Raw genomic sequence first — 23,360 nt, forward strand, 5'->3', positions numbered from 1 at the left:
GCAAGTCTATATATTTTCATTAAATATGTAACAAAGACAAAAATTAACACCACAGATATGACGGACAAAAATTAAAGACCAGTATGCTTGAAGGACAATCCGTGCAAAAACTTGATTTCCGGGCGATGCTTGATAAGCAGGACTCAAGATTGAACTTTACTTTAAAAGTGGGTTTTACTTGAAGGAGGGCCCTTTTATTACTTATTAGTCCCTTGTATTAAAAATATTCTTCTTCTTCTTCTTTATTTTTTTTCCCAAATCCACGTGTAGCGGGAACTTAATGTATCGTGCGGCCTTTTTTTGATTAATCTGAACACTTTTAATTAAACAAACAGCTCAATGAATACATATCTTAAAAGACGGGTCAAGACGCAGAGAAGTACCACAAGATTTTCTTCATAAAAAGGACTATCAATTCATAGAGAAGTAAGAAAAATTTCTTTAAAAAAGAGTGTGAAATCATAGAAAAGTAGCAAAAGAGAACGACTTTATTTTGTATCTCACTCAAACTAACAGATAACAATAGTTGTGTGAGAAGTCAGTGGACTCACAGAATACGGACACAAAAGTATAAGATAACCAAAAAAAAAAAAAACTCACATGACTAGCGAGGAAGTTTTTCAGCAAAAGGGAAGGGATAGAGTACTTCTATTCAAAGAGGAACTAGCACAAGAGTCTCTACTCTTCAATGTCTTCCAAGTCTAACGTTAAGAGCAATAGTTTTAGGTCTTCAAGAAAACGAAGAGTTGGCTGATATACGATGAAAGAATGTGTATGCATTTTGATCCATTGGAACAAAAAACAAAAAGCAAAAAAGCATAAAGAACATCCCGAGAACCCAAATCGTATCCGTGCAATATGGAACAAGCTCCACTCTTCCGGACTTACTAAGAGGTATATCATATATGTTCATTTTGGTTCTATATAATGGACAGTGGCGGAGCCAGCATTTTCACTAAGGGAGCTCAAACATATAAAAGAGCAAGCAAACGAAGAATCGGGTTCAGCATCTACTATTTATACAATAAAACATAACTTTAACTTTTTATAGATAGAGTTATTTTTCTCCAAAGGGGGTTCGGGTGAACACCTTAGCCACCACTTGGCTTTACGGACCAAGTATACATGTGCAACGAAGGTGCAGGAAAACTAGTACCCAGAAAGGAAGGTTGGCATTTATTTATAATGACGATCAATTTAATTCAACACAAGTCAATAGTTTATAACCTCATTTGTCCGCACGCAATTATGACTCAGATTTAGGCCTTACTTTACTAAAGCTTGGGTCATGTGACTATTGTTTCAAGCTATGACCAATCAACGTGAAGTTCTAATTCAACATTCTTTCACTTGAACGTTGTTGATAAAGAATAACAAAGACAACATTTTTATAAGTTTTAAACTTTATGAAAACCAGCATTGAAGAGACACAAATAAAATAATAAAAAGGGGGTTGTGGATGGGGTGAGCAATTACATTAAAGTTCCCCCTACTAGCCACGGAAAGTTAATGGAAGTCGATAAGTCCTTCAATCATCTAGTACACTATCGATTTCCCACACTTATCATAACAATGTCACCGATCTTTAGCTTGCAAAATGAAAAATATAAGATACAAATAAAGGAAAAGACTAAAATACTTCGAGGATTATTCTAAAGCTTCAATTTCAGGTCCTTGCTTTTATCATCACCATACGACGATCCAGATCATTCACAAAATTTATAATTTTTTCTTTCATGCATAATTGTTTCTCAAAACTTCATTTTGATAATATTGATATTATTTTACAAAATTATAAACTGCATGATTCGACATACACGTGCAAGACATGCCTGAAAACTATTACTATACTATACTAAAAATGAAAATCTCTCAAATCAAAAGTTAAATTACTAAAATACCTTTTCTACTAATCCAAGCATCCTATTTTTCATTTTTTTTCTTTCTTTTGTCCGTTTACATCAAACTAACAAAGCCAAAAGTTTTATTGAAAAGGCAATAAATTCTAAAAGTGGAAAGACTTCTTTGAACCAAATAAAGCCAGTATATACTTGTGTGTTTACAAGCACCAACAACAGTTAGATATTGTGTTTTCTAGGACATGTTACATTTGAGAAAAAGTACCTATCCACAACTCGACTATTCTATAGAATAGATTGTATCACCCACCAATACAACGTGTCCACAACTCGATTATTCTATAGGATAGATTGTATCGCCCACCAGTACAACATGTCCACAACTCGACTATTCCATGCTATTTAGAAATTTGTACCATTCATGTGGCTTATACACGCAATGGTACAAGGATGATTAGAGGAATTGACAATAATGTCATACATGCATAAATTATAACGGGTTAATCTGCGATCAAGCATGTGTTTATCTTAATTTTTCTTCAGCTGAAAATAAAGAATATTCTTTAAATTCATTCAAAAATAATTTCATACACGCTTATGTTTAGCAATGAGGATAAAACACAAAGTCAAACAATCACTAATGTTGGGTATGATCTACCACATCAACTTTATATTTAACTTTAAAATGTCATATCAATGTTGACAATTCGCTGTCCTGCTTATGACAGAACAACTGAAACGGATAAAAGATAAACCAGGAATATAGTATATAAGAAAGTATTAGATGAGATATGCTTCATTACATGTTTGTACATCAGAACATCAAAATAAGTAAAAAGAATCACATATATTTAATTAAACTTTGATTATTCATCTTTGTAGGTTCAAAAAATATTCGATCATCTTGACCTTGACAACAAGTCATCATACGATAGTTTACTTTGATCTTTATAATTATGCTCAATACTTTATTTTTGGAAATGTTATTTACAAAAATTGTTTACTACATAACTCTGCATACACGTGCAACGAATGTGCCGAGGAGCTAGTATTCTACAACATATGTCAACTAATTGAGATTGTAATTAAATTTCAAACTATAATAGTTTGAACAATAATATCAAACTCTAGATAAACTCGTAACTAATTCATACATTGTGGAATCAAAATCACAACAATATTCTACATCTAAGCAAATACAATAAATCTCAAGAATTATTACTTTCAATAATTTATTATCCATTATTATTATTATTATTATATAATCTTCCAAGTTACCTATCTTTTAATAGAAAATTAATTATCACCCATCTCCATTTGGCTATAACGGTAACACCATTTTCTATTTTAATAGCCGACTAGTTTTAAGCAAAAATGCAAAAGAATAATAAGATCATGTTTTATCTACAATTGGAGAATTTCTTTACTGCAATTCAGTAAAAATCTGGGCCTTTCTTTGTAGATAATGTGCCAAATGACAGGAGGACCCAAATCTCCAACAAATCCCCAGTTGTTGCTCTAATCTTGTTTGAATCACATGATTCTTTTCTCACCAACCTATGAAAAAGAGTGAGCTTTTCTCTATCTTGAACAGGCCCAAATCCCTTCCAAGATTATTTCTTTCTTATTTATTTATTTATTTATTTATTTTTATTACCTCACACTCGCTTTTTAGTGTGATAAGTATACCGGTGGTTGAATTGGGGTGAAGTTTTGCGGTGAAATTAGTTGGTTTGGCACTAATGAATGACTAATCTTATGTGTTATGGTTAGTGACTAATGAATGATTCAGCCTAATAAATCAAAAATATATTTGATATAATTATTTTATTTCTGAGAAGAGTTCTAGTGGCGACCAGACTTTCCTCCGCTAAAAGTCTAATGGTTTGAAGAATGTCGATTTCATGAAATCAAGCATTAATAAAGTATAAGTTTTTCTATTTGTTAGCTTTGTCCCCGTTTTCATCCTCTGTTTGTTTTTTTTTTTTTTTTTTTTTTTTTTTAAGGCCCAGGACAAATGAAGAATGTCACTCAATCAATAAATAAGAAATATGTATATGACATACTTACTGAAATTGTAGGAGAAAAAAACCGTCGTCCATTTTAGCACCGAAAAAATGCAAGTTTTATTGAGAACTGGAGAGACAATGAGGAAGAAGTGGTTCAGGCAGATATGGACCCTTCAAATGGCTTATATATGCAATGGTACAAAGATGATTGGTAGAGGAGCTGACAATAATGTCATACATGCAGAAATCATAATGGGTTCATCTGCTATCAAGTATGTATTTATCCGAATTTTTCTTCAGCTAAAAATCAAAAATATTCTTTTAAATTCGTTTGTAAATAATTTCATCCACGCTTATGTTTTGCAATGAAGATACAACACAAAGTTAAACAATCACCAATGTTGGCTTGGATCTACCTCATCAACTTTATGCGGAGACTTTAAAGAGGGATCTCAATGTTGATAATAAATTGTCCTGGTCATGACAGAACAACTTCAACAAATAAAAGATAAACCAGGAATATAGTATATAAGAAAGTATTAAGGTTGTGTTTGGAAAGCCACATGGTAATTGGAATTGGTGTAATTACTAGGATAGTAATTACACAGTATTATAATTGAGGTAGTAATTACACAGTATTATAATTACAATGATCTGTTTGTTTGCAATCACGTAATTAGAGTGTAATTATAAGCGTACTATTTGGTTACACAATTACACAGTTCGTTCAATTTAAAAATAAAATTTAATTATCAAACAATAAAAATTAATTTAAAAAACATGTGCCTTTATTAATGATATTAAATTATGCATTCAACAAATTCCTAGAAAATATATTAATTAATAATCATATATTTGTAACTAATATTGTAAACAATAATTGCTATATATTTTGCAAATTAATAATATTTTAATTTAATTAATATAAAAATTAAAAGCAGACTTTTTTATGAGAATATCATGGATTGAATGTTTGACAAAGAAAAATTAATATTTATGAATATAATGCCATAACATATTCAAATGTTCGACACACAAAAAAAAAATCTATCAACTGTAAGTGAAAAATAAACAATATGCAATGTGAAATAACGAGTCAATAGTCCTAAAATAAATAAATTAAAATCGAAAATATAACCTGAATTGAAAATCCAAAAAAAAAAAAGTTTAACATAATATTCTCATGTCAAATTCCAACATTACATAGGTAAGTTCCAACGTAACTTAAGTAAATATAATTTAAAAGAAAGAAAAGATATAAGTCTATAACCTCATTAACATCGAAATTCTACTTTAATAACATCATTCATTATATGCCAAGTTTGTTCATGACCATTCTTTCTAATACAAAGAGGTGTGGTGTCAAAAATTAGAATAATAACACAACTATGCTAGATGAATAATAAAAAACAAATACGAGTAATTCTATGGAATCACAACAAGTAAATGTTGGGAATGATAAAAAAGGATATGAAAGATAAATAATATAAAAAGGAAAATATATTTAAATAAAAATAATTAAAAAGTAAAAATGAAAAAGAAGTTATAATAATAGAAATAAAAATATATTAAAAAAGAAAGGAAATTAAAATAAAACAAAAAGAAAGAAACTAAAAAAGTAATCATGTAATTACACTCTCCAATTCTCAACAATTGGAGAGTGTAATTACACCCTCTCAATTACACCTAATTCCCACCTAACCAAGTAATTGCTTGATCAAACAAACAGGCCAAACTGTGTAATTACACCTAATTCCAATTACATGGGAGGTTTTCCAAAGAGGCCCTAGGTGAGATATGCTTTATTATATGTATGTAGATCATAACATCAAAATAAGTGAAAGAAATCCAATTAATCTAATTAAAATTTGATGGTCCATCTTTGTAGGTTCAAACAATATCTAATCATCCCGACCTCGATAAACAAGTCAGCATACGACAGTTTACTTTGATCTTTCGCAAAAATTTGTACAAATTTATCTTTTCAAATATCATTATTTACTCAATACTTTATTTCGATAATGTAAATATCATTCACCAAAATCGTATACCACATAACTCGGCATACACGTGCAACGCAAGCGCCGAGAAACTAATATTATACAATATATGTCAAATAATTGATGGTGTAACTAAATTTCAAACAATAATAGTCTGAACAAAAACATCAAACTCTAGATAAGCTCGTAATAAAGTTCATACACCGTACATGATTATAACGTCAACGATAATATTAATCCCTCTATCTAATTTGTCTGACACGTTTCGCTTTTCGAGAGTCAAACTTCTTAATTTTGACTGTGTGTTTGAACATAGAATCTTTAATTTTTTTATAATAAAGTTTACATATTTGGAAACTATTAAAAAGTACTATGAGTCACCATGATTAATAATATATAAAATATTTAAAAAACCTATAAAAAATTTAAGATCAAAGAACAACTCGTTTGACTCTCGAAAAATGAAAAGTGTCAAACAAATTAGTACGGAGGGAGTATCTATTATTATTACATTATATAATCTTGCAAATTATCTATTTTTTAATAAAAAATTAATTATCATTCATCTCCATTTGACTATATAAGTAACACCATTTTCTATTTTAATAGCAGGATGGTTATAAGCAAAAAATCAAAAGACTAATAAAATCATATGGAAATTTTTTATTTATTGTAAAAACCTGCACCTTTGTGTGTAGATAATGCGGCAAAACAAAATGAGAGGAGGACCCAAATCTCCAACAAATGCTCCAATCTTTGTTTAAATCACATGACCCTTTTTTCTCACCAACCTATGAAAAAGAGCGAGCCCAATCCTTTTCAAGATTATTTTTTTCCTTATTTATATTCATCAACTTACACTCCCTTTTTAGTGTACTTTATACCGGTTGCTGAGTTGGGTGATTTTTTTTTTTTTGGTGAAATTGGTAGGTTTTTATTGTTGGGGGTTTTCAGCCTTTGAAATGGGCAGTCTTTAGATTCTTGCAATTTTTAATTGGATTTTTTCTTATAAGGGCGGCCTTTTTTTAAATTTTTTTTTTTTGGGACAAATTAATTCTTTTTATTGATGCATCGTGCTGTGCAGAAAGGATGTTTTTGCACATGGTTTACAGGGATTGAGGTTGTTGGTCGTGTTTTTCTTGACATGGCTTGTGATTGTTCTTAAGGTTTTACAGGTTTGACAAAGTCATATTTGGTGTTTCTTGATATTGCCCCTCTTTGTCATTCTTCAGAAAATTGAGAAAATAGAATAGTTTTGGTCATTCATTGTTTGATTAAAGAGTAATCTTTCCTCATTTGGTGATTTTTCGCTCTTTTTTTCGTTAGAATTAGGGTTCTTGACTATACCTTCTCAAGAACAGACCTTTTCCCCCCCTTTTTGGAGAACCTAGATAAGTTTTTCCTATACCCTTTTAATCAAAGTTTAGAGATACTTCTTAGTGGTAACTTTCCTGTTCAATTTGATTTCTCTGCTGTATAGTGATTCTAACAGGGAGATTCTGGTTGTAGAACTAGTTTAGTGTATCTGCAGTGAACATGGATATTTGGGTTGTGGCTGCAGCTGCTGGTGCTGGATATATCGCCCAGCATTGGAAAAACCTCTTAAGAAGTAGGCATGATTTGTTAGAATCATCTCCAGGGAGTCCTAGTTTTGTAAGAAGTGAGTCGTTATCGCGTATACAACAAGTCCTGGATAAGAATTGTTCTTCCCCTGTAGAAACACCGAGAACGAAATTAGGTGAATGTACCAATTCATGTGATTTTGATATTTCCAATTTAACCTCTGGGTTGCCGAGTGATAAAGAACTTCAAGGAGATCAGGGTGGAAGCATATGTGATAACATCAATGAACCGGGAAATGAGTCGTTACTTGTCCCTTCTACGGCTGAATTGGCTTTTTCTTATGGTACTTCAAGGAAAAAGAGCAACCTTAGGAGTAGACGAAAAATGGGGCATCTTATAAAGCCTCTAAATTCTCTAGAAAGTTGTCTCATGGCTCAGTTATACAAGGAACATGGTGAAGTTGAAGACTATATTTTCAGTTCAAAGTCATCGCCATGGACAACAACTGCGAGGCCTTTTGTAGTTACTGACGGGAGCAAAATTATAAGCAGAGGTAATTCTAATTCTTTAAGTGCCCCGAGAGGTGCTGGACATCATAAGCAGCAGGATGATTTTTCAGCGATGAATACTGTATTTGGAGTCCCTCAACTACCTAGTGTTGGATCCATGGAGCTCCTGAGGAAAGACAAGGTGAAAGATCATTCTGGAAGATTTAGTGGTTCCATTAGAATGAAAAATGAGAAACGCAGCAGTTTACAAGGTACTTTTTTCTGTTTGGACTCTGGTTTTTTCATGGTTTCCTTGGTAAAGTTTAATGAAATAGATGCACATTATTTTCCAAAATTATAAACACAGGAATAGCAACATTCTTTGGAAGATTTTAAAACCAGTAGAGCCAAGGGGATGTAGCTCCAGATAGTTCCATCAAGATATCATGCTAATGCACAGCTTTGCAATTATTAGTTAACTTTCACATAATGAAAATCATGAATGATTGATCCAAAACCTGCAAAAGTTGATGGAACACAAAATAATTTGTTAGAGTGATAGCCATTTGGTACCTTAATTGCTATCATATCTGTTTCTTTCTTTAGATTTCTACTTGAGATACTAAGACTTTCGAAGCTATCTACTGCCCATGACTTTCCTGCTAATGGCACAATATGTGAATACTAACTTCTATTTTTCTTGGACAAGTAGTACTAACATCTCCTATTACCCCTCCTTTTATGGTTGTCTTGAATCAGGATCATCTCATGGTGTGCTTCTTTTCTGTCTTGGAATATCTGTGGGCATAATATCATCTTTCTGGAAAAATAGAAAGGAAATGGATATATTAACTGAGTTGCTGAGACAGTCAGAGAATTTGGTTCAAGATCTACATGAGGAACTTGAGATGAAAGATTCATTAACCGTGAAAGAGCTTCCCACTGAAGATTGTGAGTCACAAGATACACATAATGATCCATCAAACAATGAAGCTTTACATGCACCTTCCCCTAAAGGGAAGTTGGATAAGTCGTCAACAAATGACGATGAGGAGTGTCGAAGCCAGAAGACAGAGGAAGAATCCATGAGTAAAATTGAAGCAGAGCTTGAAGCTGAATTGGAGAGGTTAGAATCAAGTATGAACTCGTCTAAGTTGAAGGGGAAACTCGCAGAACTAGATGAGGTAAGAATGCTTTCTGATTAATTCATCTCTATGCCTTTTTTTCTTTTCACGAAGTAACTCTAATATGCAATACAAATTGCTTGCTTGGATACTCCATTCTGAAAATACAATTATCTTATTAGAGAAGTTAACTGAGGCACATTTTGGTCCAAGATGACAAGATCTACCAGTTGGTTAACTTTGACAGCTTACGAATTTATGTTTTTTCAAGGAAAGCCCTAGAGCTTAAGGTTGGTAACAGATAAGCTTGATTTTGGTTTCATGGATATATAGTGCTTGAGTTTTCTATTATAGTGGGCATTGGAAGTCGGAACTAAAGGAAAGTGGATGAAGAATCCTATGCTAGAGTTTAAGTTCATAGGGCAAAATTCAAGCACCCTAGGGTGTGGCCTAGTGGTCAATGAAGTTCAAGGAGAACCATGGTCTCAAGTTCAGATCCCAGTGGAAGCCATTAACTCTAGGTGATTTCCTCCCATGTGCCTTTACCTTAGCGGGCTAGTTACTTGGTATTTGTGCTGGTGGGAGGTAAAAGGTATCTAGTGGAATATTTTTGGAGCACTTAACAAACACTACAATCAAAAGTACGCCTCAATCCTAAGTTGGGGTCGTCTATATGAACACTCACTATCCATTTCGCTCCATTTAGACGCTTAACAAACTTTAAACTCATTTAAACTTTTATGCTATGCAAGATAATACTTCCATCAGTTCTTGCTATTAGAAATAATTATTCAGGGGATCTCTCTGTTGCTTATTGATACATGGTGGGTATGTTGCATATTGTTGCTGATCTCTTTAGTCTCTAATACTTCTGTTAGTAGGATGTGTACCTTATATTTATTAGTCATATGATGAGATCTAATATTTTTATTGAACTTTATGAAAACTATTTGGTGTTCTGTTAGACATTATATCCTTCCGCTTTCTTCAGGTTCACCCATTTTTTCCCTCTCTTGCAGCCTTCTTGATCTGGATAGTTTAGATAGGCAACTCTTTTTCCAGCTTATACCATGTCGGAGGGCTCTTCTTTAGAAGGCTGAGAAAATTTTACATCATGACGTTTCTGGCGAATAAGTTTTTGTGCTTCAATTTGCTTTCTATGGCGGTTAGCTTTGTGATCTAGTGTGCAATTAGGCGTATATTGTGTTTGCTTTGTTTCTTTGTGTTGGAGATTCTTATACTTTCTTTCCAGATTTTTGTTGAACTTCTTGTCAGTCTTTAATCAGTCTCTATGATCTCTAGCTTTTGCAAGTATCATCAATCTGAATCTTCATCAAGTTGCTGTTTCCCTTTATCCTCTAGTGAAGAAGTTTTCATCTCTTTACTAGGAAGACCATTAGGTTTATGATTTGTAGGTTCGGTTCGGTATCATCCATATTTGGTTTCTATAAGGAATCAAGGCTATAGTTTGAAGAATGAAAATGAATCACATTGCTATACGACTTAACAACTAGAGCCAGGTGCCAATGGGTTGCTTCTGTAAAGATAAAACGGAAGACAACCTATACCTGCCATGTTAAGCTACACACATGTACAAGTCATCTGCTATTTTAAAGAAGCTTTAATAAGTATTCAATCTTTTGCAGCTTGATCCGGACTTTGTGCCAGATCTAGCCAAGGGGGAGTTAAGAACTGAACTCTTCAATAGACAACCCGGAGATCAACCTTATGCAGATCAGGATGGTAGCGGAACCTCGACCCCTCATCCTGTTAATTATGCTGTCTCGCCAAGAGAGCTGAGCTTGCGGCTGCACGAAGTCCTCCAATCACAATTAGAAGAACGCCTCAAGGAGCTTGAGATGGCACTTCAGAACAGTGAAAGGAAAGTTCGGTATATGGAAGCAGAACTCGTAAGTTCTTGGAGGGATTCCTCAAACAGTGAAGGGGGCTCTTCTTCCACACACGGTAGTCCTGTAATGAAAGTTGAACAGCGCACAGCAGACCAGCCAGCGGTAATCAATTTAAATGGTGAGGCTTTAGATGCATATAACGAGGCTTATGACATGTTCACAAGGTTAAATTCAGAGGAGGAGGATGTTGTTGTTGCATCAGGAGTTAAGGACAACAACCACCAAGAAAACTCGTGTTCACATGAACGTAGCTTTGACTGGATTGAAAATGGTAGGATGAATGATGAAAGTGATGATGAGATGGAAAAGTTGTTAATTAGGAGTATTGTGGAGAAAGCCAGGAAAGGCTCTCCGGCAGTTTTAAATGTGCAGAGAGCATTGTTCTCACTTGATGATAATGAACATTGATTGATACATTCACAACTCATATAAAAGAGGAAAAAAGATTTTGCAGTTCATAGACTGCTTTCATGCACTCAACTTATGGGCCAATTAGCCTGTGTTCTCACAGATGAAGCCTTCTTCAGACCCCCATATCGTCTTTCACTGCTAGCAATTGAAAGTACCTCTTTTCTTTTAGAACTTTTTTATAAAGTAATCAGCTTGAACTACAAAAAATTGCCTGTCCTGCCCCTACCATACCCAAAACAGAAAAGGAAGAAAAAGTGTAGACAGTATTTAATGTTAAAAAACAAGATGGGATTGGAGTTGCAACCTATATCCACCTCCCAAAGTTGTTTACGGAAAAAGGACAGGCACTAACAACTTTATTAAAGATGAGGATTGAAAAAGTTACTCCCTCCATTTCAATTTTAGTGTTTTAGTTTAACTAGATATGAAACATAAAAAACCTAACGGAGTTTTTTTTATTTTGTGATTTTAAATTAAAATGTGTGTAATGTATCAAAATGTTATTTGAATTTGTGGTCTTAAACATGCCTCGTAGAATGTTTAAATTAAAAAGTTATCAAATATAGAAAGAAACATTCTTTTTAACCTTGAAAGCAAACTGCCTTTTGTATTTATTTAGTTGGGCAAATATCTCCCCCGTAGATTCACCTGAAAACTTTTTGGACTTTGTTAGCTTACTGTATTTAAGATAGTTTGTTTTGACTGTAGAAAGCTAACAAGGTGATTTTTGCTTTTTGATGCTACTAGGTAGCTCTAACTTTACCTGTAATTTGCATCTTCTTGATGCCTGATGCTTCTAATGATAACAGTTATTTCATCAAAAAAAAAAAAAAAATCCTTTTAAAATAGATTAAAAGAAAAGTAAAATACTTTAATCAAAACAGAGGAAATATAATTTACTGATTTTAACTTTATCTTGCACCTTAAGTTAAGGCTACACTAATAAGTAATAGTAACATATATCCTACCTTCTTTTCCTTTTTAGTTTCTTTCCCGGAAACCTTTCTTCTCTTACTTTATTTCACAAATTACATTTTTTATCTTATAATTCTTCTCCAAAAAGCCTTTGAATTTGTCATGGACATTGTGATTTACAATTTTATGTACATAAATAGATAGTTAAATATGAAGTCCGACGTGGCAACTATTAAAACATGAGGGTTATTTGTGAGTCCTAAATCTCCTATGATTCAAACACTTGAAGTTTTCCTTTTTCTTTTGGGGTCCCCTATTCCTATATATTGCTGCATGATTAATCATTAGGTTTAGCCTACAGAGAAGTGGCAAAGCTTTTAGACTTCACAGGTTAGACGTCTCTCCCCTCAGGCCTCACTACTAGAAATAAGTTTTGTTCAGAAGCTGATTCCCTTTATAAGTTTTTTGCTTTCTGTTTTCCTTTTTTTCTTCGTTTTCATGTAGCATGTCTCTCACGTTATGGAGTTCAAAAGAACAATACAGTAATATTTTTTGGGGGTGGACATGGAGTTTGAATTAAATTACTATACTTCTTTCTCGGATGTTAATTTTTTCTTTGAAACTTTTATTCGATGTTCTTGTCGTTTCAACTAAACCAACATTTTCAACGCAAAATATAGATATATATGTAAAAGTTACATAATGGATCCGCTAGTTAAAAATCTAAAGGTGAGTCCATCAAATAGAAGTTTTGGATTCGCCTCTGCTTGTCGTATTGGTTAATTAATGTACTAGTTCTCTCATGACTAGGTAAGGAGGGGATTACTTTTGTTCCAAATAACTGCATAATGGAAAAGAAGAAGATGGCTCTCGATATGATTTCTAGACTTGTCAAGCGGGGCAATAAGCAACAAGACATGACAAATTCGTCAAAAGTTGAAGAAGACCAATGGATCTTTCTTCAGGAAAATCAAATTGATGAAAAGATAGTGAATGACCAACGCTTGCTGGAAAATCAAATTGATGAAAGGAGAGTGAAGGACCAACGATTAACAGTATTCCTCATTGTGCTTGGTATCGTGCTGATTTATGTCAACTATTTCGATGTGCTCCTCGTTATAGGCAAGGACTGTGGCCTCCTTCTCTCCAGAATGCTTAACTTGTGCGCTGCATTCGTTATCACTGTTACCGGTTTAATTATGTGGGAGAACACTAAGGACATGGAGAAATCAAGCCCTTAAACACTAGGTTTTCTTTTATAACTTCTATTTTTTGCGCTTAGATATATTGTTTGCTCGCGCTGATACATGTTGAAAAAGAGTAATTGAGAGTTTTGTTTGTTGTCGTTGGAATATTGCAGCCACGACTTTTGACATAAAGTTCCTGATTAATTAATAGCATACTAGTTTTTTTCATCACTTTTTTTTTTTTTTTGTACAAATTAGTACTCCCTCTGTTTCAATTTGTTTGAACCTATTTCCTTTTTAGTCAAATTGTACAAATGAATAATTCTTCTTTCCTAATTTTCAAACAAATTCACTTTATGAATGATTTATAGCCACACAAATTTTTAAGCGCTTATTTTGAACCACAAGTTTCAAAAGTCTTCCCTCTTTCTTAAATGTCGTGCCCAGTCAAATGAGTTCATATAAATTGAAACGGAGGGAGTAGTATTTTGTTTGCTCAATATTTAGAGTTCAAATTGTAGTTTATGTTGATGAGTATTGTTGTGCATCCGAAGCACATTCTTATATACGCATTAATGTATGTGATCTTGGATCAATTGGCTAACATTTCAATAGTCCCTTATCTAATGTGCTTTGGCAGACCTTAAATCTTCTATGAGTAATGTAATATTATCTTGATTGTTAAATCCTCCAATTCCAATAGTCTGGGCATGAAATTTTAAGTTCTATGCATTTACAAAGCTATTGCAGGCAATTGGTTGATAAGTATTGAGGATAGACCGAGGAAGAATGGAGGGAGGTGATTAAACAGATGAACTAAATACATAACCCTAGATAGGAAGATGTGGAGGTCGAAGATTAGAGTAGAAGGGTAGGTGGTAGCCAAGTGGTGTCGCATTTTAAGTGGGAGAGGTCGGGCTTATTAGTAGTATTATTTAGTGAACGCGTGATTTATTATTCTTCGATGTGTATTTATATCTATTGCGCATTTACTTTGTATCTTGCTACTTTGTTGTCATATTTTTTTTTATTCCTTTCCTTTCTTTTCTTTTTTACTTTTAAGCCGAGGGTCTTTCAGAAATATGCTCTCTACACCCCACAAAAGCAGTAATGAGGTCTGCGTACATCCTGCTCTCCCAGACTCCACTTATAAAATTACACCGAGTATTCATTGGTAATTGAGTTAGAATAAATGGTAAGTAACCTAAAATATAATCTTAAATACACCAATCATGCTCAAATTCATTACATTATTGGTGTATACAACTTAAATTCCTCTGACAATAAGAAAAATCATACATCTAATATGTAGGTCCAGTTCTAGCCTGTCATACCAAGACATTTTTTTGAACGAATACCTCGAGGTTCTGGGTTCGAACCCCAGCTCAATAAAAAAAAAAAAAAATTCTGTAAGGTAAAATTTTGCCTTCCTTAAGGTAGAGTTTGCTAAGGCATAGTTTGCCTGCAAAACTCTAAACTTAAGGCATAGTTTGCGTAGCAAACTCTGCCCCATCAGGCATAATTTACCTGCAAACTATGCCCGATGGGGCAGAATTTGTAGGCAACCTCTGCCTAGCGATTTTTTTTTTTTTTAAAATTTTCGCCTGAGCAAGGGTTCGAACTTGGAACCCTGAAGTTTTAAGCGTAGGGCAAAAGTTAAGTACTTTCATTTTCATGGGAAAAAATTAAAGACCACCCCAAAATAAGGGCATTACTGCGAATTGCCCAAAACAAAAAATAGAAAAACGTCATCACTAAGTTTGGGCCAGAGCCAGACTCATGTATCATTTTTTTTTTGTGCGGAGTGCCCTTCAAATGCACTGGTCTTTAATTTTTGTCTCTCAAATTGTTGGTCTTTAATTTTTGTCCTTCGCTTAAAACTCCTATGTTCCGGGTTCGAACCCTCGCTCAGTTAAATTTTTTTAAAAAAATTGTCAGATAGAACTTGGATTCGCAAGGCAGAGTTTAACCTATGAAACTCTACCTTAGGCAGAATTTTGTCTTCAAAACTTTGCCTTAAGCTAGAATAGGCAGAATTCTGCCTTAACGTAGAGTTTTGCCCAAAACTCTACCTTTGAAACTCTGCCTGAAGCAGGCCAAATTCTGCCAGCAGGCCTAATTTTGACCCGAATAGGCCTAAGTTTGCTATAAAAATCTACGTTGCGATATTTTTATTTTTTATTTTTTATTGAGCCATGGTTCAAGCCCCAAACGTCATGGTATTAGGCGAAGGCCGAAAATTAAAGACCACCAATTTGAGGGACAAAAATTAAAGACCACCCCCAAATAAGGGCATTCCTGCGAATTGCCCCTATTACGCCACCTTCACAAATTCACAATGGGGAATTTTGCCCACTGTGCTTATTCAGGGTGGTCTTTAATTTTTGTCTCTCAAATTGCTGGTCTTTAATCTTTGTCCTTCACCAAAAATACCCTAAGGTTCTGAATTTGAATTTTGGCTCAGTCAAAAATTAAAAAATAAAAATCGCAAGGCAGAGTTTCGTAGCAAAATTAGGCCTATTCGGGCAAAAGTTAGGCTTTAACTTTTGTATAATTCCAACAGAGTAAAAAAAAAAAATCTGCCTTACAAAATTTCGATTCTGCCTTTTAAGACATACTTTTCATGAAGTCTTGCCTTAGAAATTATTTTTTTGATCGAACAAGTGTTGAACCTTAATCCGAGAATTTTTCTGCCACTTTTTTAATTAAAAGCCAAAAATTAAATACCAGCAATTTAAGGGTCAAATATTAAAGACCAGCCCCTTTGACGTGCAAAAAAATGATTCACAATTCGGATCGAATTCGGGTCGGGTTACTTTTTGTTATTCTACCAAGATCCAAAGTCAAAATTGGAAGTAGCCAAAATTTTCTGAGACTATCAACTGACCACTGAAAATCCAAAATTCTTCCCGAAATTCTTTGGGGTTCCAATGGACTCAAATCCAAAGCCCAAAAGCGTTCTTGATTCTGTGGGTGAAGAAATAGTGAGAATCATTACACCAGTCTCAATTTGCATGCTCTTTGTAGTCATTCTTGTTTCAGTCCTAAACAATGATTCAGATTCCTCAGGCTCTTCATTTCCCTCTATAGCCACATATGCCTATACTGAAAACACCTCTGACTCAAATTGGGACAAATTAAAAGGTGCCCTTTTGAATGCTTTAGTCTTTGTTGTTGTTGTTACTGCTGTTACATTCCTTTTGGTGTTACTTTTCTACTTCAGGTGTACCAAATTCTTGAAATACTACATGGGTTTCTCTTCTTTTCTTGTTTTGGGATTTATGGGTGGTGAAATATCTCTGTTCTTGATTGGGAAATTCAGGGTCCCTATTGATTGTGTTACTGTTGGTTTGAGTTTGTTTAATTTCACTGTTGTTGGGGTTTTAGCTGTGTTTATGTCGAAAACGGCAATTATAATTACTCAAGGGTATTTGGTTGTTATTGGAGTGTTGGTTGCTTATTGGTTTACACTTTTGCCTGAATGGACTACTTGGGTGCTTTTAGTTGCTATGGCATTGTATGATCTTGCAGCTGTTTTGTTGCCTGGTGGGCCTTTAAGGCTACTTGTTGAGCTTGCAATATCTAGGGATGAAGATATCCCGGCTTTGGTTTATGAGGCCCGGCCTGTTATCAATCCTGATTCGGTTCCAAGGGGTGCTGTTGTGCAAAGGAGAGTGTGGAGAGAAAGACAGGACGATGATTTGGGATCCGATGAATATCTGGACTCTAGGTCTAACTTGAATTCAACTGTCAATTCTGGTTTGGAATCAAATTCTGGTCTTGAAAGGCTCGGTGATGAGAATGAGAGGAATGGGGTTGATGTGGAGGATGGTCAAGTTTCAAGAGCAGATTCTGAGCTGGCTGCACCGTTAATTCAGCATAGGATAAATGTCCGAATGAATTTACAGGAAGGGGGGACGAATGATGATTTTGCACTTGAAGGAATTGGTTTGGGATCATCAGGTGCTATTAAGCTGGGGCTAGGAGACTTCATATTCTACAGTGTATTAGTTGCCAGAGCTGCCATGTATGATTTCATGACAGTTTATGCATGCTATCTTGCTATTATAGCTGGTCTTGGTATCACTCTGATGCTTCTTGCATTTTATCAGAAAGCTTTGCCTGCTCTTCCTGTGTCAGTTTTGCTAGGTGTCTTGTTTTATTTGTTAACTCGGCTATTGCTCGAGACCTTTGTTGTACAATGTTCGATGAACCTGTTGATGTTTTAGGAACATGATTTCCTGGTTGACAATGATTACTTTCAATTAATGATAATTCTTCACTTGTATCTGTTACAGCATCTTTTTTATTTTTTTGACCATGTTCCAAGTTGGCCGAATTGCAAGTGTGGTTAGATTAGTTGTAGCAGGGCAAAATTGTTTGTGAAATAAAAGGAAAGCGGGTAGTGATTCAAGATGTCTGAAATGAAGAAGTTCTTCTCCATGGATATGAAACATACGAGCTAGCTGCCCTAGCAAACCACTATAAGCCAACAGGTTGTTATGTAGCTTATGCCTTTTATAGTGGTGCATGCATATCATAGAAAGGCCAATTATAATTGGCACATGGCATAAACTATCAGTGTTCTTGCATTGCCAGTCTTCCCACATGCTTAGAGTGACCTAAAGCATGAAAGAAAAAGATTTTAGGTAAGCACAAGGTGACTTGGGCCAATGCTCAAGTTATTGTGAGTCAAGCTAAATAGAGAGGGAGGGCTAGGACGTGAAGTATGGAACTGTAACTTTGGCTCTTCGAAAGCTGTAGTCATTGGAACTGTAACTTTGGCTCGAAACAATGACTTGAACATTAAGCGCTTAACACGTCTTTGTCCTTATTTTCCTTATTCAAAGAAAGGTAATGTGGAAACTCAACAATTAATTTACACTTAGGGTGTGTTTGGTATGAAAGAAAATGTTTTCCTAGAAAATGTTTCTTGGGAAATAAGCGAGTTTTCACTTATTTTCTATTGTTTGGGACGTAAGCAAAAAATATTGTCCCAAGAGCATTTGTATGTAATCTAGGAAAACACTATGGGGTGGGATGTGGTGAGGAGGGGGAGTTTGGGGTGGTGGAGGTGGGAAGGTCAAGGGGCGGGATTGGGGGCCGTTAGGGGGTGGGGAGGAGACAATGAGCTTGGAAGGCTACTTATGAAGCTTGTTTTCCTTGTTCCTCCTAGAGAAGTCATTTTTCTCATTTTTAAGGTTTTGTAGAGAAAATGTTTTTCAAAATATTTTGACCAACCAAACATTGTAAAATTAGAAAATGTTCCTCTATACCAGACACACCCTTATACTGCGAAAATTTCCCATGAAGTTAGTAGGAGTTGTATTATCTATAGAACAGTAAAAAAAGGGGGAAGAATTTTTTTTTTTAAAAAAGCCAAGGATAATCTTAAGTCTCTTAAGCTGGAGTAAACATCTTACGTTAGCTCTGCCTCCATTCATATTCTTTGTCAAATTGATTGTGTCAATTTGTCTATTTCATTTCACTGTTTGTTCCTTATACTTGTGAGCTGTGATTGCTTGGACAGAGGAGTATTTGGATTGTACGGTTACTGAGAGAAGTGCATATCTTGTATACTCATCCAAGAAACTGCAGTTACCTGTAAATGACCAAGTTTCCTTTGGCCTGCAATTTCTTCTTGTTTGGAAAAGAATCATGATGCATCGAGTGTACTGGAGAGATTAAACACGGGTCTACCAGATCATTGATTACGTGATCTGATTACTCAAAAGATTATGAGGCTTTGTTTTAGTTACTGAAGTACTTCCAACAGTGGTGACAACAAGACAAATCTTGTCGTTCCTTCTGACGTTTGTCCATACTGGCAAAAGGTAGTAACTATGTATGCTTTTAGTACTTCGTTCCTTCTGACGTTTGTCCATACTGGCAAAAGGTAGTAACTATGTATGCTTTTAGTACTTCCTACAATTATATGTTTCCTACTTGGCTTCCAAGCACTAGTCTGCAGTGTTAAATGCAATAGTGCTCTTGAATTGTTGCTTAGTTCTTACCTTTTTTTTCATACTCAGCAGGTTGAATTTCTAACTTCACTAGTTCTTTATCAGTAATCTATGATCTACTAGAACCCAATGTACCAGCACTAAGGGGAGAGCTTATGAATTGGACAAAGACGAAAGGAACCGTAACTTCAGCCAAAGTTAATTGGAAACGCATCAATAACTAGATTTCTTGAGGACAACATAAGTAACCATCAAACTATAGAACTATGATGAGCAATCATCATCATAGCTTCTAACAGAATCGTGCAGCCTGGATAGAAAAGCATAATGCAAAATGCACTCACTGTGATTTACACATTCACTTGAAACAATGTTCCACAGTTGAAGAGTTGAAGGCCATCCTCAGTTGAAACCATCAAATTACACGGAGCGCATATACCATAGAGTCACAATACTAAATTGAACTCGAGAACTATGGTCAGCTATACATTTTGTGTGTGCGCGCGTGTTGGAGGGTGGATACAAAGACGATACTATTGAGAAATTACAAAAGTTAAGGCAATGGAAGGCTCAATGCAAGAAATAAAAGAGCATACACTACTACTGTTTTTCATCTTTCACCTCCTCCAATGATGATTAAGTGACTTCGCTGAACCTTGAAAAAAATCAAGGAGATACTTCTCCAAGTCATCTTCAGTGTACTTGATGTGCTTTTCACTGATAGATTTCTTCACCTGTCCAACAAATGTCCGATAGGCATGAATGACCTTTAACGCGGTTGAAATTCTCAAATCATCTCGAAGCTCAATGTCTGGAATAGTCCATCCTGTCTGGTTCTTGTACACATCCTCAAAAGCAATACTGAAATTTCTGCACCTCTCCTTCAGAACTGCCTCCCCTGAGTTCTCATAACCGGTTATTAAGGACAGAATAGGACTCCATGTTATTCTCTCGTAGCTTTTTTCGTGCTGCAAGTATTTTACAATATGTTTCTTTATCCAATCATCACCAAAACAAGTTCTCATTTTGGAGTTCTTGATTTTCTGGACCATGTAATGGATGTTGTTCATCAAAAAGATGTGCTTCAAAGAATCATCTTTATATAAATTGGACTTTTTTTCAAGGTTGGATTCAAGCATGGATGCTACTGACTGCAAGTGAATAGCCAATGGACATGAGAATTCAGAAGAAACGTCAAGCCTGACCAGTGCATCAATAACTCCACCCGAGTTCTCTACCACGAGGTACCTCAAGGTATCACAATATTCTGATAGAAGCATGAAATAATTGATAACGTACTTGGTTAGCGGGTGAACTCTTCCTCCTTGGAAGGGAGTTGTTGAAGTGTTTGAAGCAATGCAATTCCCCAACCCTAGAAAGATTGCTTTTGCAGAATCTCCAAGATTTTTCAGGAGTTCCTGGTACTCCATTTTAATGAAATTACCTTGGTTTTCACAGAACATAGCATCCACTTCTTGACAAAGATCTCTTAGAAGGTCATACATATCGAGTAAACAAAAAAGGCGTTCTGGTCGAAGGGGGCCAATAGCTACAGCGTGGCCAAAATTCAAAAGACACAATATGGCATCCTTTGAAGCCTCAATGAAACAGGTTGAACTAAAATATCCAAACTCACCAAGAATCTGATCAAAGAGGTTTTTCTCACTAGGGAGATAGAATGCAATGACATTCTTCGTTGCCTTGCACCACTTCTTAATTCTGCAATTCAAGCAAGTCCACTCCATGCTCAGCACATCTTCAATACTGATTCTTTGCATACAGAAAAGGTTTAAGTATTCACGCAATGCATCTTTCCAGAATCTTATAAAAACCTGGCAAAATTCCTGAACATAATGTGAAGTGAACATCAGATATGCAATAGACTTTATATGAGGAACAACACCTGGATGGACCAAATCCATTATACATTCTTCTGACTCAGCTCTACTAGTACTCTCCATGAAAGATGTTCCCTCTATTGAGTCATCTTCAATCAAGTCGATCTCTTCACAAGAGTGGAACGACACATATTCATGACCAAAACACTGCTTACTCTGCGAAAGAATGTTGGTAACTTCTTCCTGCAACCTTACCATTGCAATTTGCAACATACTATGAGCTTGGTTAGCAAGTCTATTTTGTTTCCTGTTCTTGTTTGGCACCATATTTTCCAAGCTCACTATTATTATCCGAATTTCTTCTACGTTTTGCAGATACTCAAGAAGTTCAGAAGGACCAGCATCCCATATCTTCAAATAATTCGACTGCAAGCTCATGATTTTTGCCTGAGCTGACTTGAACCTACCTTCAATCTCTCTGAGACTTGTGGTCTCATCCTCTTTTGGTTCAGTCATAGCAGCCAAATGAATGTCAAGATCGGCTAGAGTTCTTCTTACTTCATTGCTCAAGCTTGTCCTGGCTTGTAACGCCTTCACAAGGTGATGAGCTGCAGCAATGACATGTTGTTCCGCCGATTTATCATCATCCATTTTCAGGCAAAAGGTAGAGCAGATTGATTTAAAGTAAAAGGCCTAAACTTTGGATGATCCTTCCTCCTGAATCTTGAAACCAACCTCAAGCTCTATTTTTCTGATGAAATAAGTAATCAAGAAGACATAAAGGCTGCTCTCCACCCCCTTCCTTTATGTTTACTAAAATTCAGAAACTCAGATGACCAGAAAATACCCCATAGATAAACCTCAAGTCCTCATCAGGCGAAGAATCTCCAATGAAATATGATAAGTTTCAAAAAAGGATAAAAGGACACCAATTTTAACGTTTACACAAAAATTGTGATGTACTTCTCTGAAAACCCTTTTACAGTCACTAACATTACAAGATTAGCAGGTATCAAGGGATGGACATGAAAACTTATCAAATTCCAGAGAAACTAAGGCAAACATCTACAAAGCACGTGAATAAGAGTACATGGTGCAGGATAGTTCTTAACAGCCAAATACAGTTAAAAAGAATGTTAAAACCATGACATGAGAAAACCAGAGTGCTAAAAAGGGTTAAAGGACTGAATAGTTGAAGCAAGAGGGTATATTAAACTTCAAGCCAAGATTGTGCTTGTTTCCTTGGAGCTCTTTAGAATTAAAAATATCTGAAAATAGTAAAGTTAGGAGGATGAGATGAGAAGATAATAAAACTATAATTTTTTTCTTTCTGAATAGAAAAATTACACTTTACGCGTTTTTTTGGAAGAGAATGGTCCAAACAAAATAAGTACAAAAGGGCACATAGTGAAGAATATTGAGGATTTAGATTTGTAGCTGATTTTCCAACTAGTACTTTCCACTAAAATACAGGAATACTTTAGTGGTCAAAAATGAAAAAAACTTCCTGGGGTTTACTATTTTTGATTGTAAACGAAGCAAAAAGAAATTCAGCTAACCTAGACTAGGAAGAAAATTTCAAGCTGTTTCTTTCACCTTTACTCAGAATTTCTAATTAAGATTTATAATTCTTCCACGTAAATAGTTATCTGTCTCACTCATGGTGCCTTTGACTATTGACCCTGGTGGAGTACATTGAGAGAGATGTTGCTGACTAAACCGGTCCGGTTGGATGATCCACACATTAGACCTTGACCAATTAACGTTGACGTGTTAATGATATAGACAGTCAGACTAACGTAGGTGCCCAGGTGTACATTTTGCTGTCGCTTATGTCAGCTTTTTCCTTGCCACGTATGTTAAAAGAAGAGTAGTACTCGTGAATTTCTTTTCTTTTTAGTCAATTTCAAAAATATTACTCTCGTCTCAATATGGTATAATTTAGATTTTAAGAGTTAAATAATTTAATTTTAATCGTGAATCTGAGCATAGAATTCTTAAATATTTTGAAATAGAGTTTACATATTTGATAACTATGCAAAAATGACTATAAATCATTGACAATTCAAAATATTTAAAAGATATATGAGTAA

At 34.9% G+C, this 23,360-nt stretch overlaps 3 protein-coding genes across 3 annotated transcripts; 2 read left to right on the forward strand and 1 right to left on the reverse strand.

Moving 5' to 3' along the window:
• The first annotated feature begins 6,587 nt into the window (after positions 1-6,587).
• Positions 6,588-11,411, forward strand: LOC132055755 (uncharacterized). The gene is made up of 3 exons (XM_059447724.1): positions 6,588-8,191; positions 8,679-9,103; positions 10,690-11,411. Exons 1-3 carry the CDS (start codon positions 7,405-7,407, stop codon positions 11,359-11,361), a joined length of 1,884 nt encoding a protein of 627 aa, XP_059303707.1. The 5' UTR covers positions 6,588-7,404; the 3' UTR covers positions 11,362-11,411.
• A 4,881-nt stretch (positions 11,412-16,292) lies between these two features.
• On the forward strand, positions 16,293-17,752 carry LOC132055756 (presenilin-like protein At2g29900). Its single transcript, XM_059447725.1, has one exon. The coding sequence runs from the start codon at positions 16,397-16,399 to the stop codon at positions 17,693-17,695; it is 1,299 nt and encodes a 432-aa protein (XP_059303708.1). The 5' UTR covers positions 16,293-16,396; the 3' UTR covers positions 17,696-17,752.
• A 1,992-nt stretch (positions 17,753-19,744) lies between these two features.
• LOC132055758 (exocyst complex component EXO70E2-like) lies at positions 19,745-23,010 on the reverse strand. Its single transcript, XM_059447728.1, has one exon. It carries the CDS (start codon positions 21,916-21,918, stop codon positions 20,047-20,049), a length of 1,872 nt encoding a protein of 623 aa, XP_059303711.1. The 5' UTR covers positions 21,919-23,010; the 3' UTR covers positions 19,745-20,046.
• Between the last annotated feature and the right edge of the window lie 350 nt (positions 23,011-23,360).

The sequence above is a fragment of the Lycium ferocissimum genome, chromosome 5, assembly GCF_029784015.1.
Source record: "Lycium ferocissimum isolate CSIRO_LF1 chromosome 5, AGI_CSIRO_Lferr_CH_V1, whole genome shotgun sequence".
NCBI classification, from domain to species: domain Eukaryota; kingdom Viridiplantae; phylum Streptophyta; class Magnoliopsida; order Solanales; family Solanaceae; genus Lycium; species Lycium ferocissimum.

Coding starts and splice junctions, on each gene's coding strand:
- LOC132055755 (XM_059447724.1), top strand. CDS start 7,405: ATGGATATTTGGGTTGTGGCTGCAGCTGCTGGTGCTGGATATATCGCC. Junction 8,192..8,678: donor GAAACGCAGCAGTTTACAAG/GTACTTTTTTCT, acceptor GTCTTGAATCAG/GATCATCTCATGGTGTGCTT. Junction 9,104..10,689: donor AACTCGCAGAACTAGATGAG/GTAAGAATGCTT, acceptor AATCTTTTGCAG/CTTGATCCGGACTTTGTGCC.
- LOC132055756 (XM_059447725.1), top strand. CDS start 16,397: ATGGACTCAAATCCAAAGCCCAAAAGCGTTCTTGATTCTGTGGGTGAA.
- LOC132055758 (XM_059447728.1), bottom strand. CDS start 21,918: ATGGATGATGATAAATCGGCGGAACAACATGTCATTGCTGCAGCTCAT.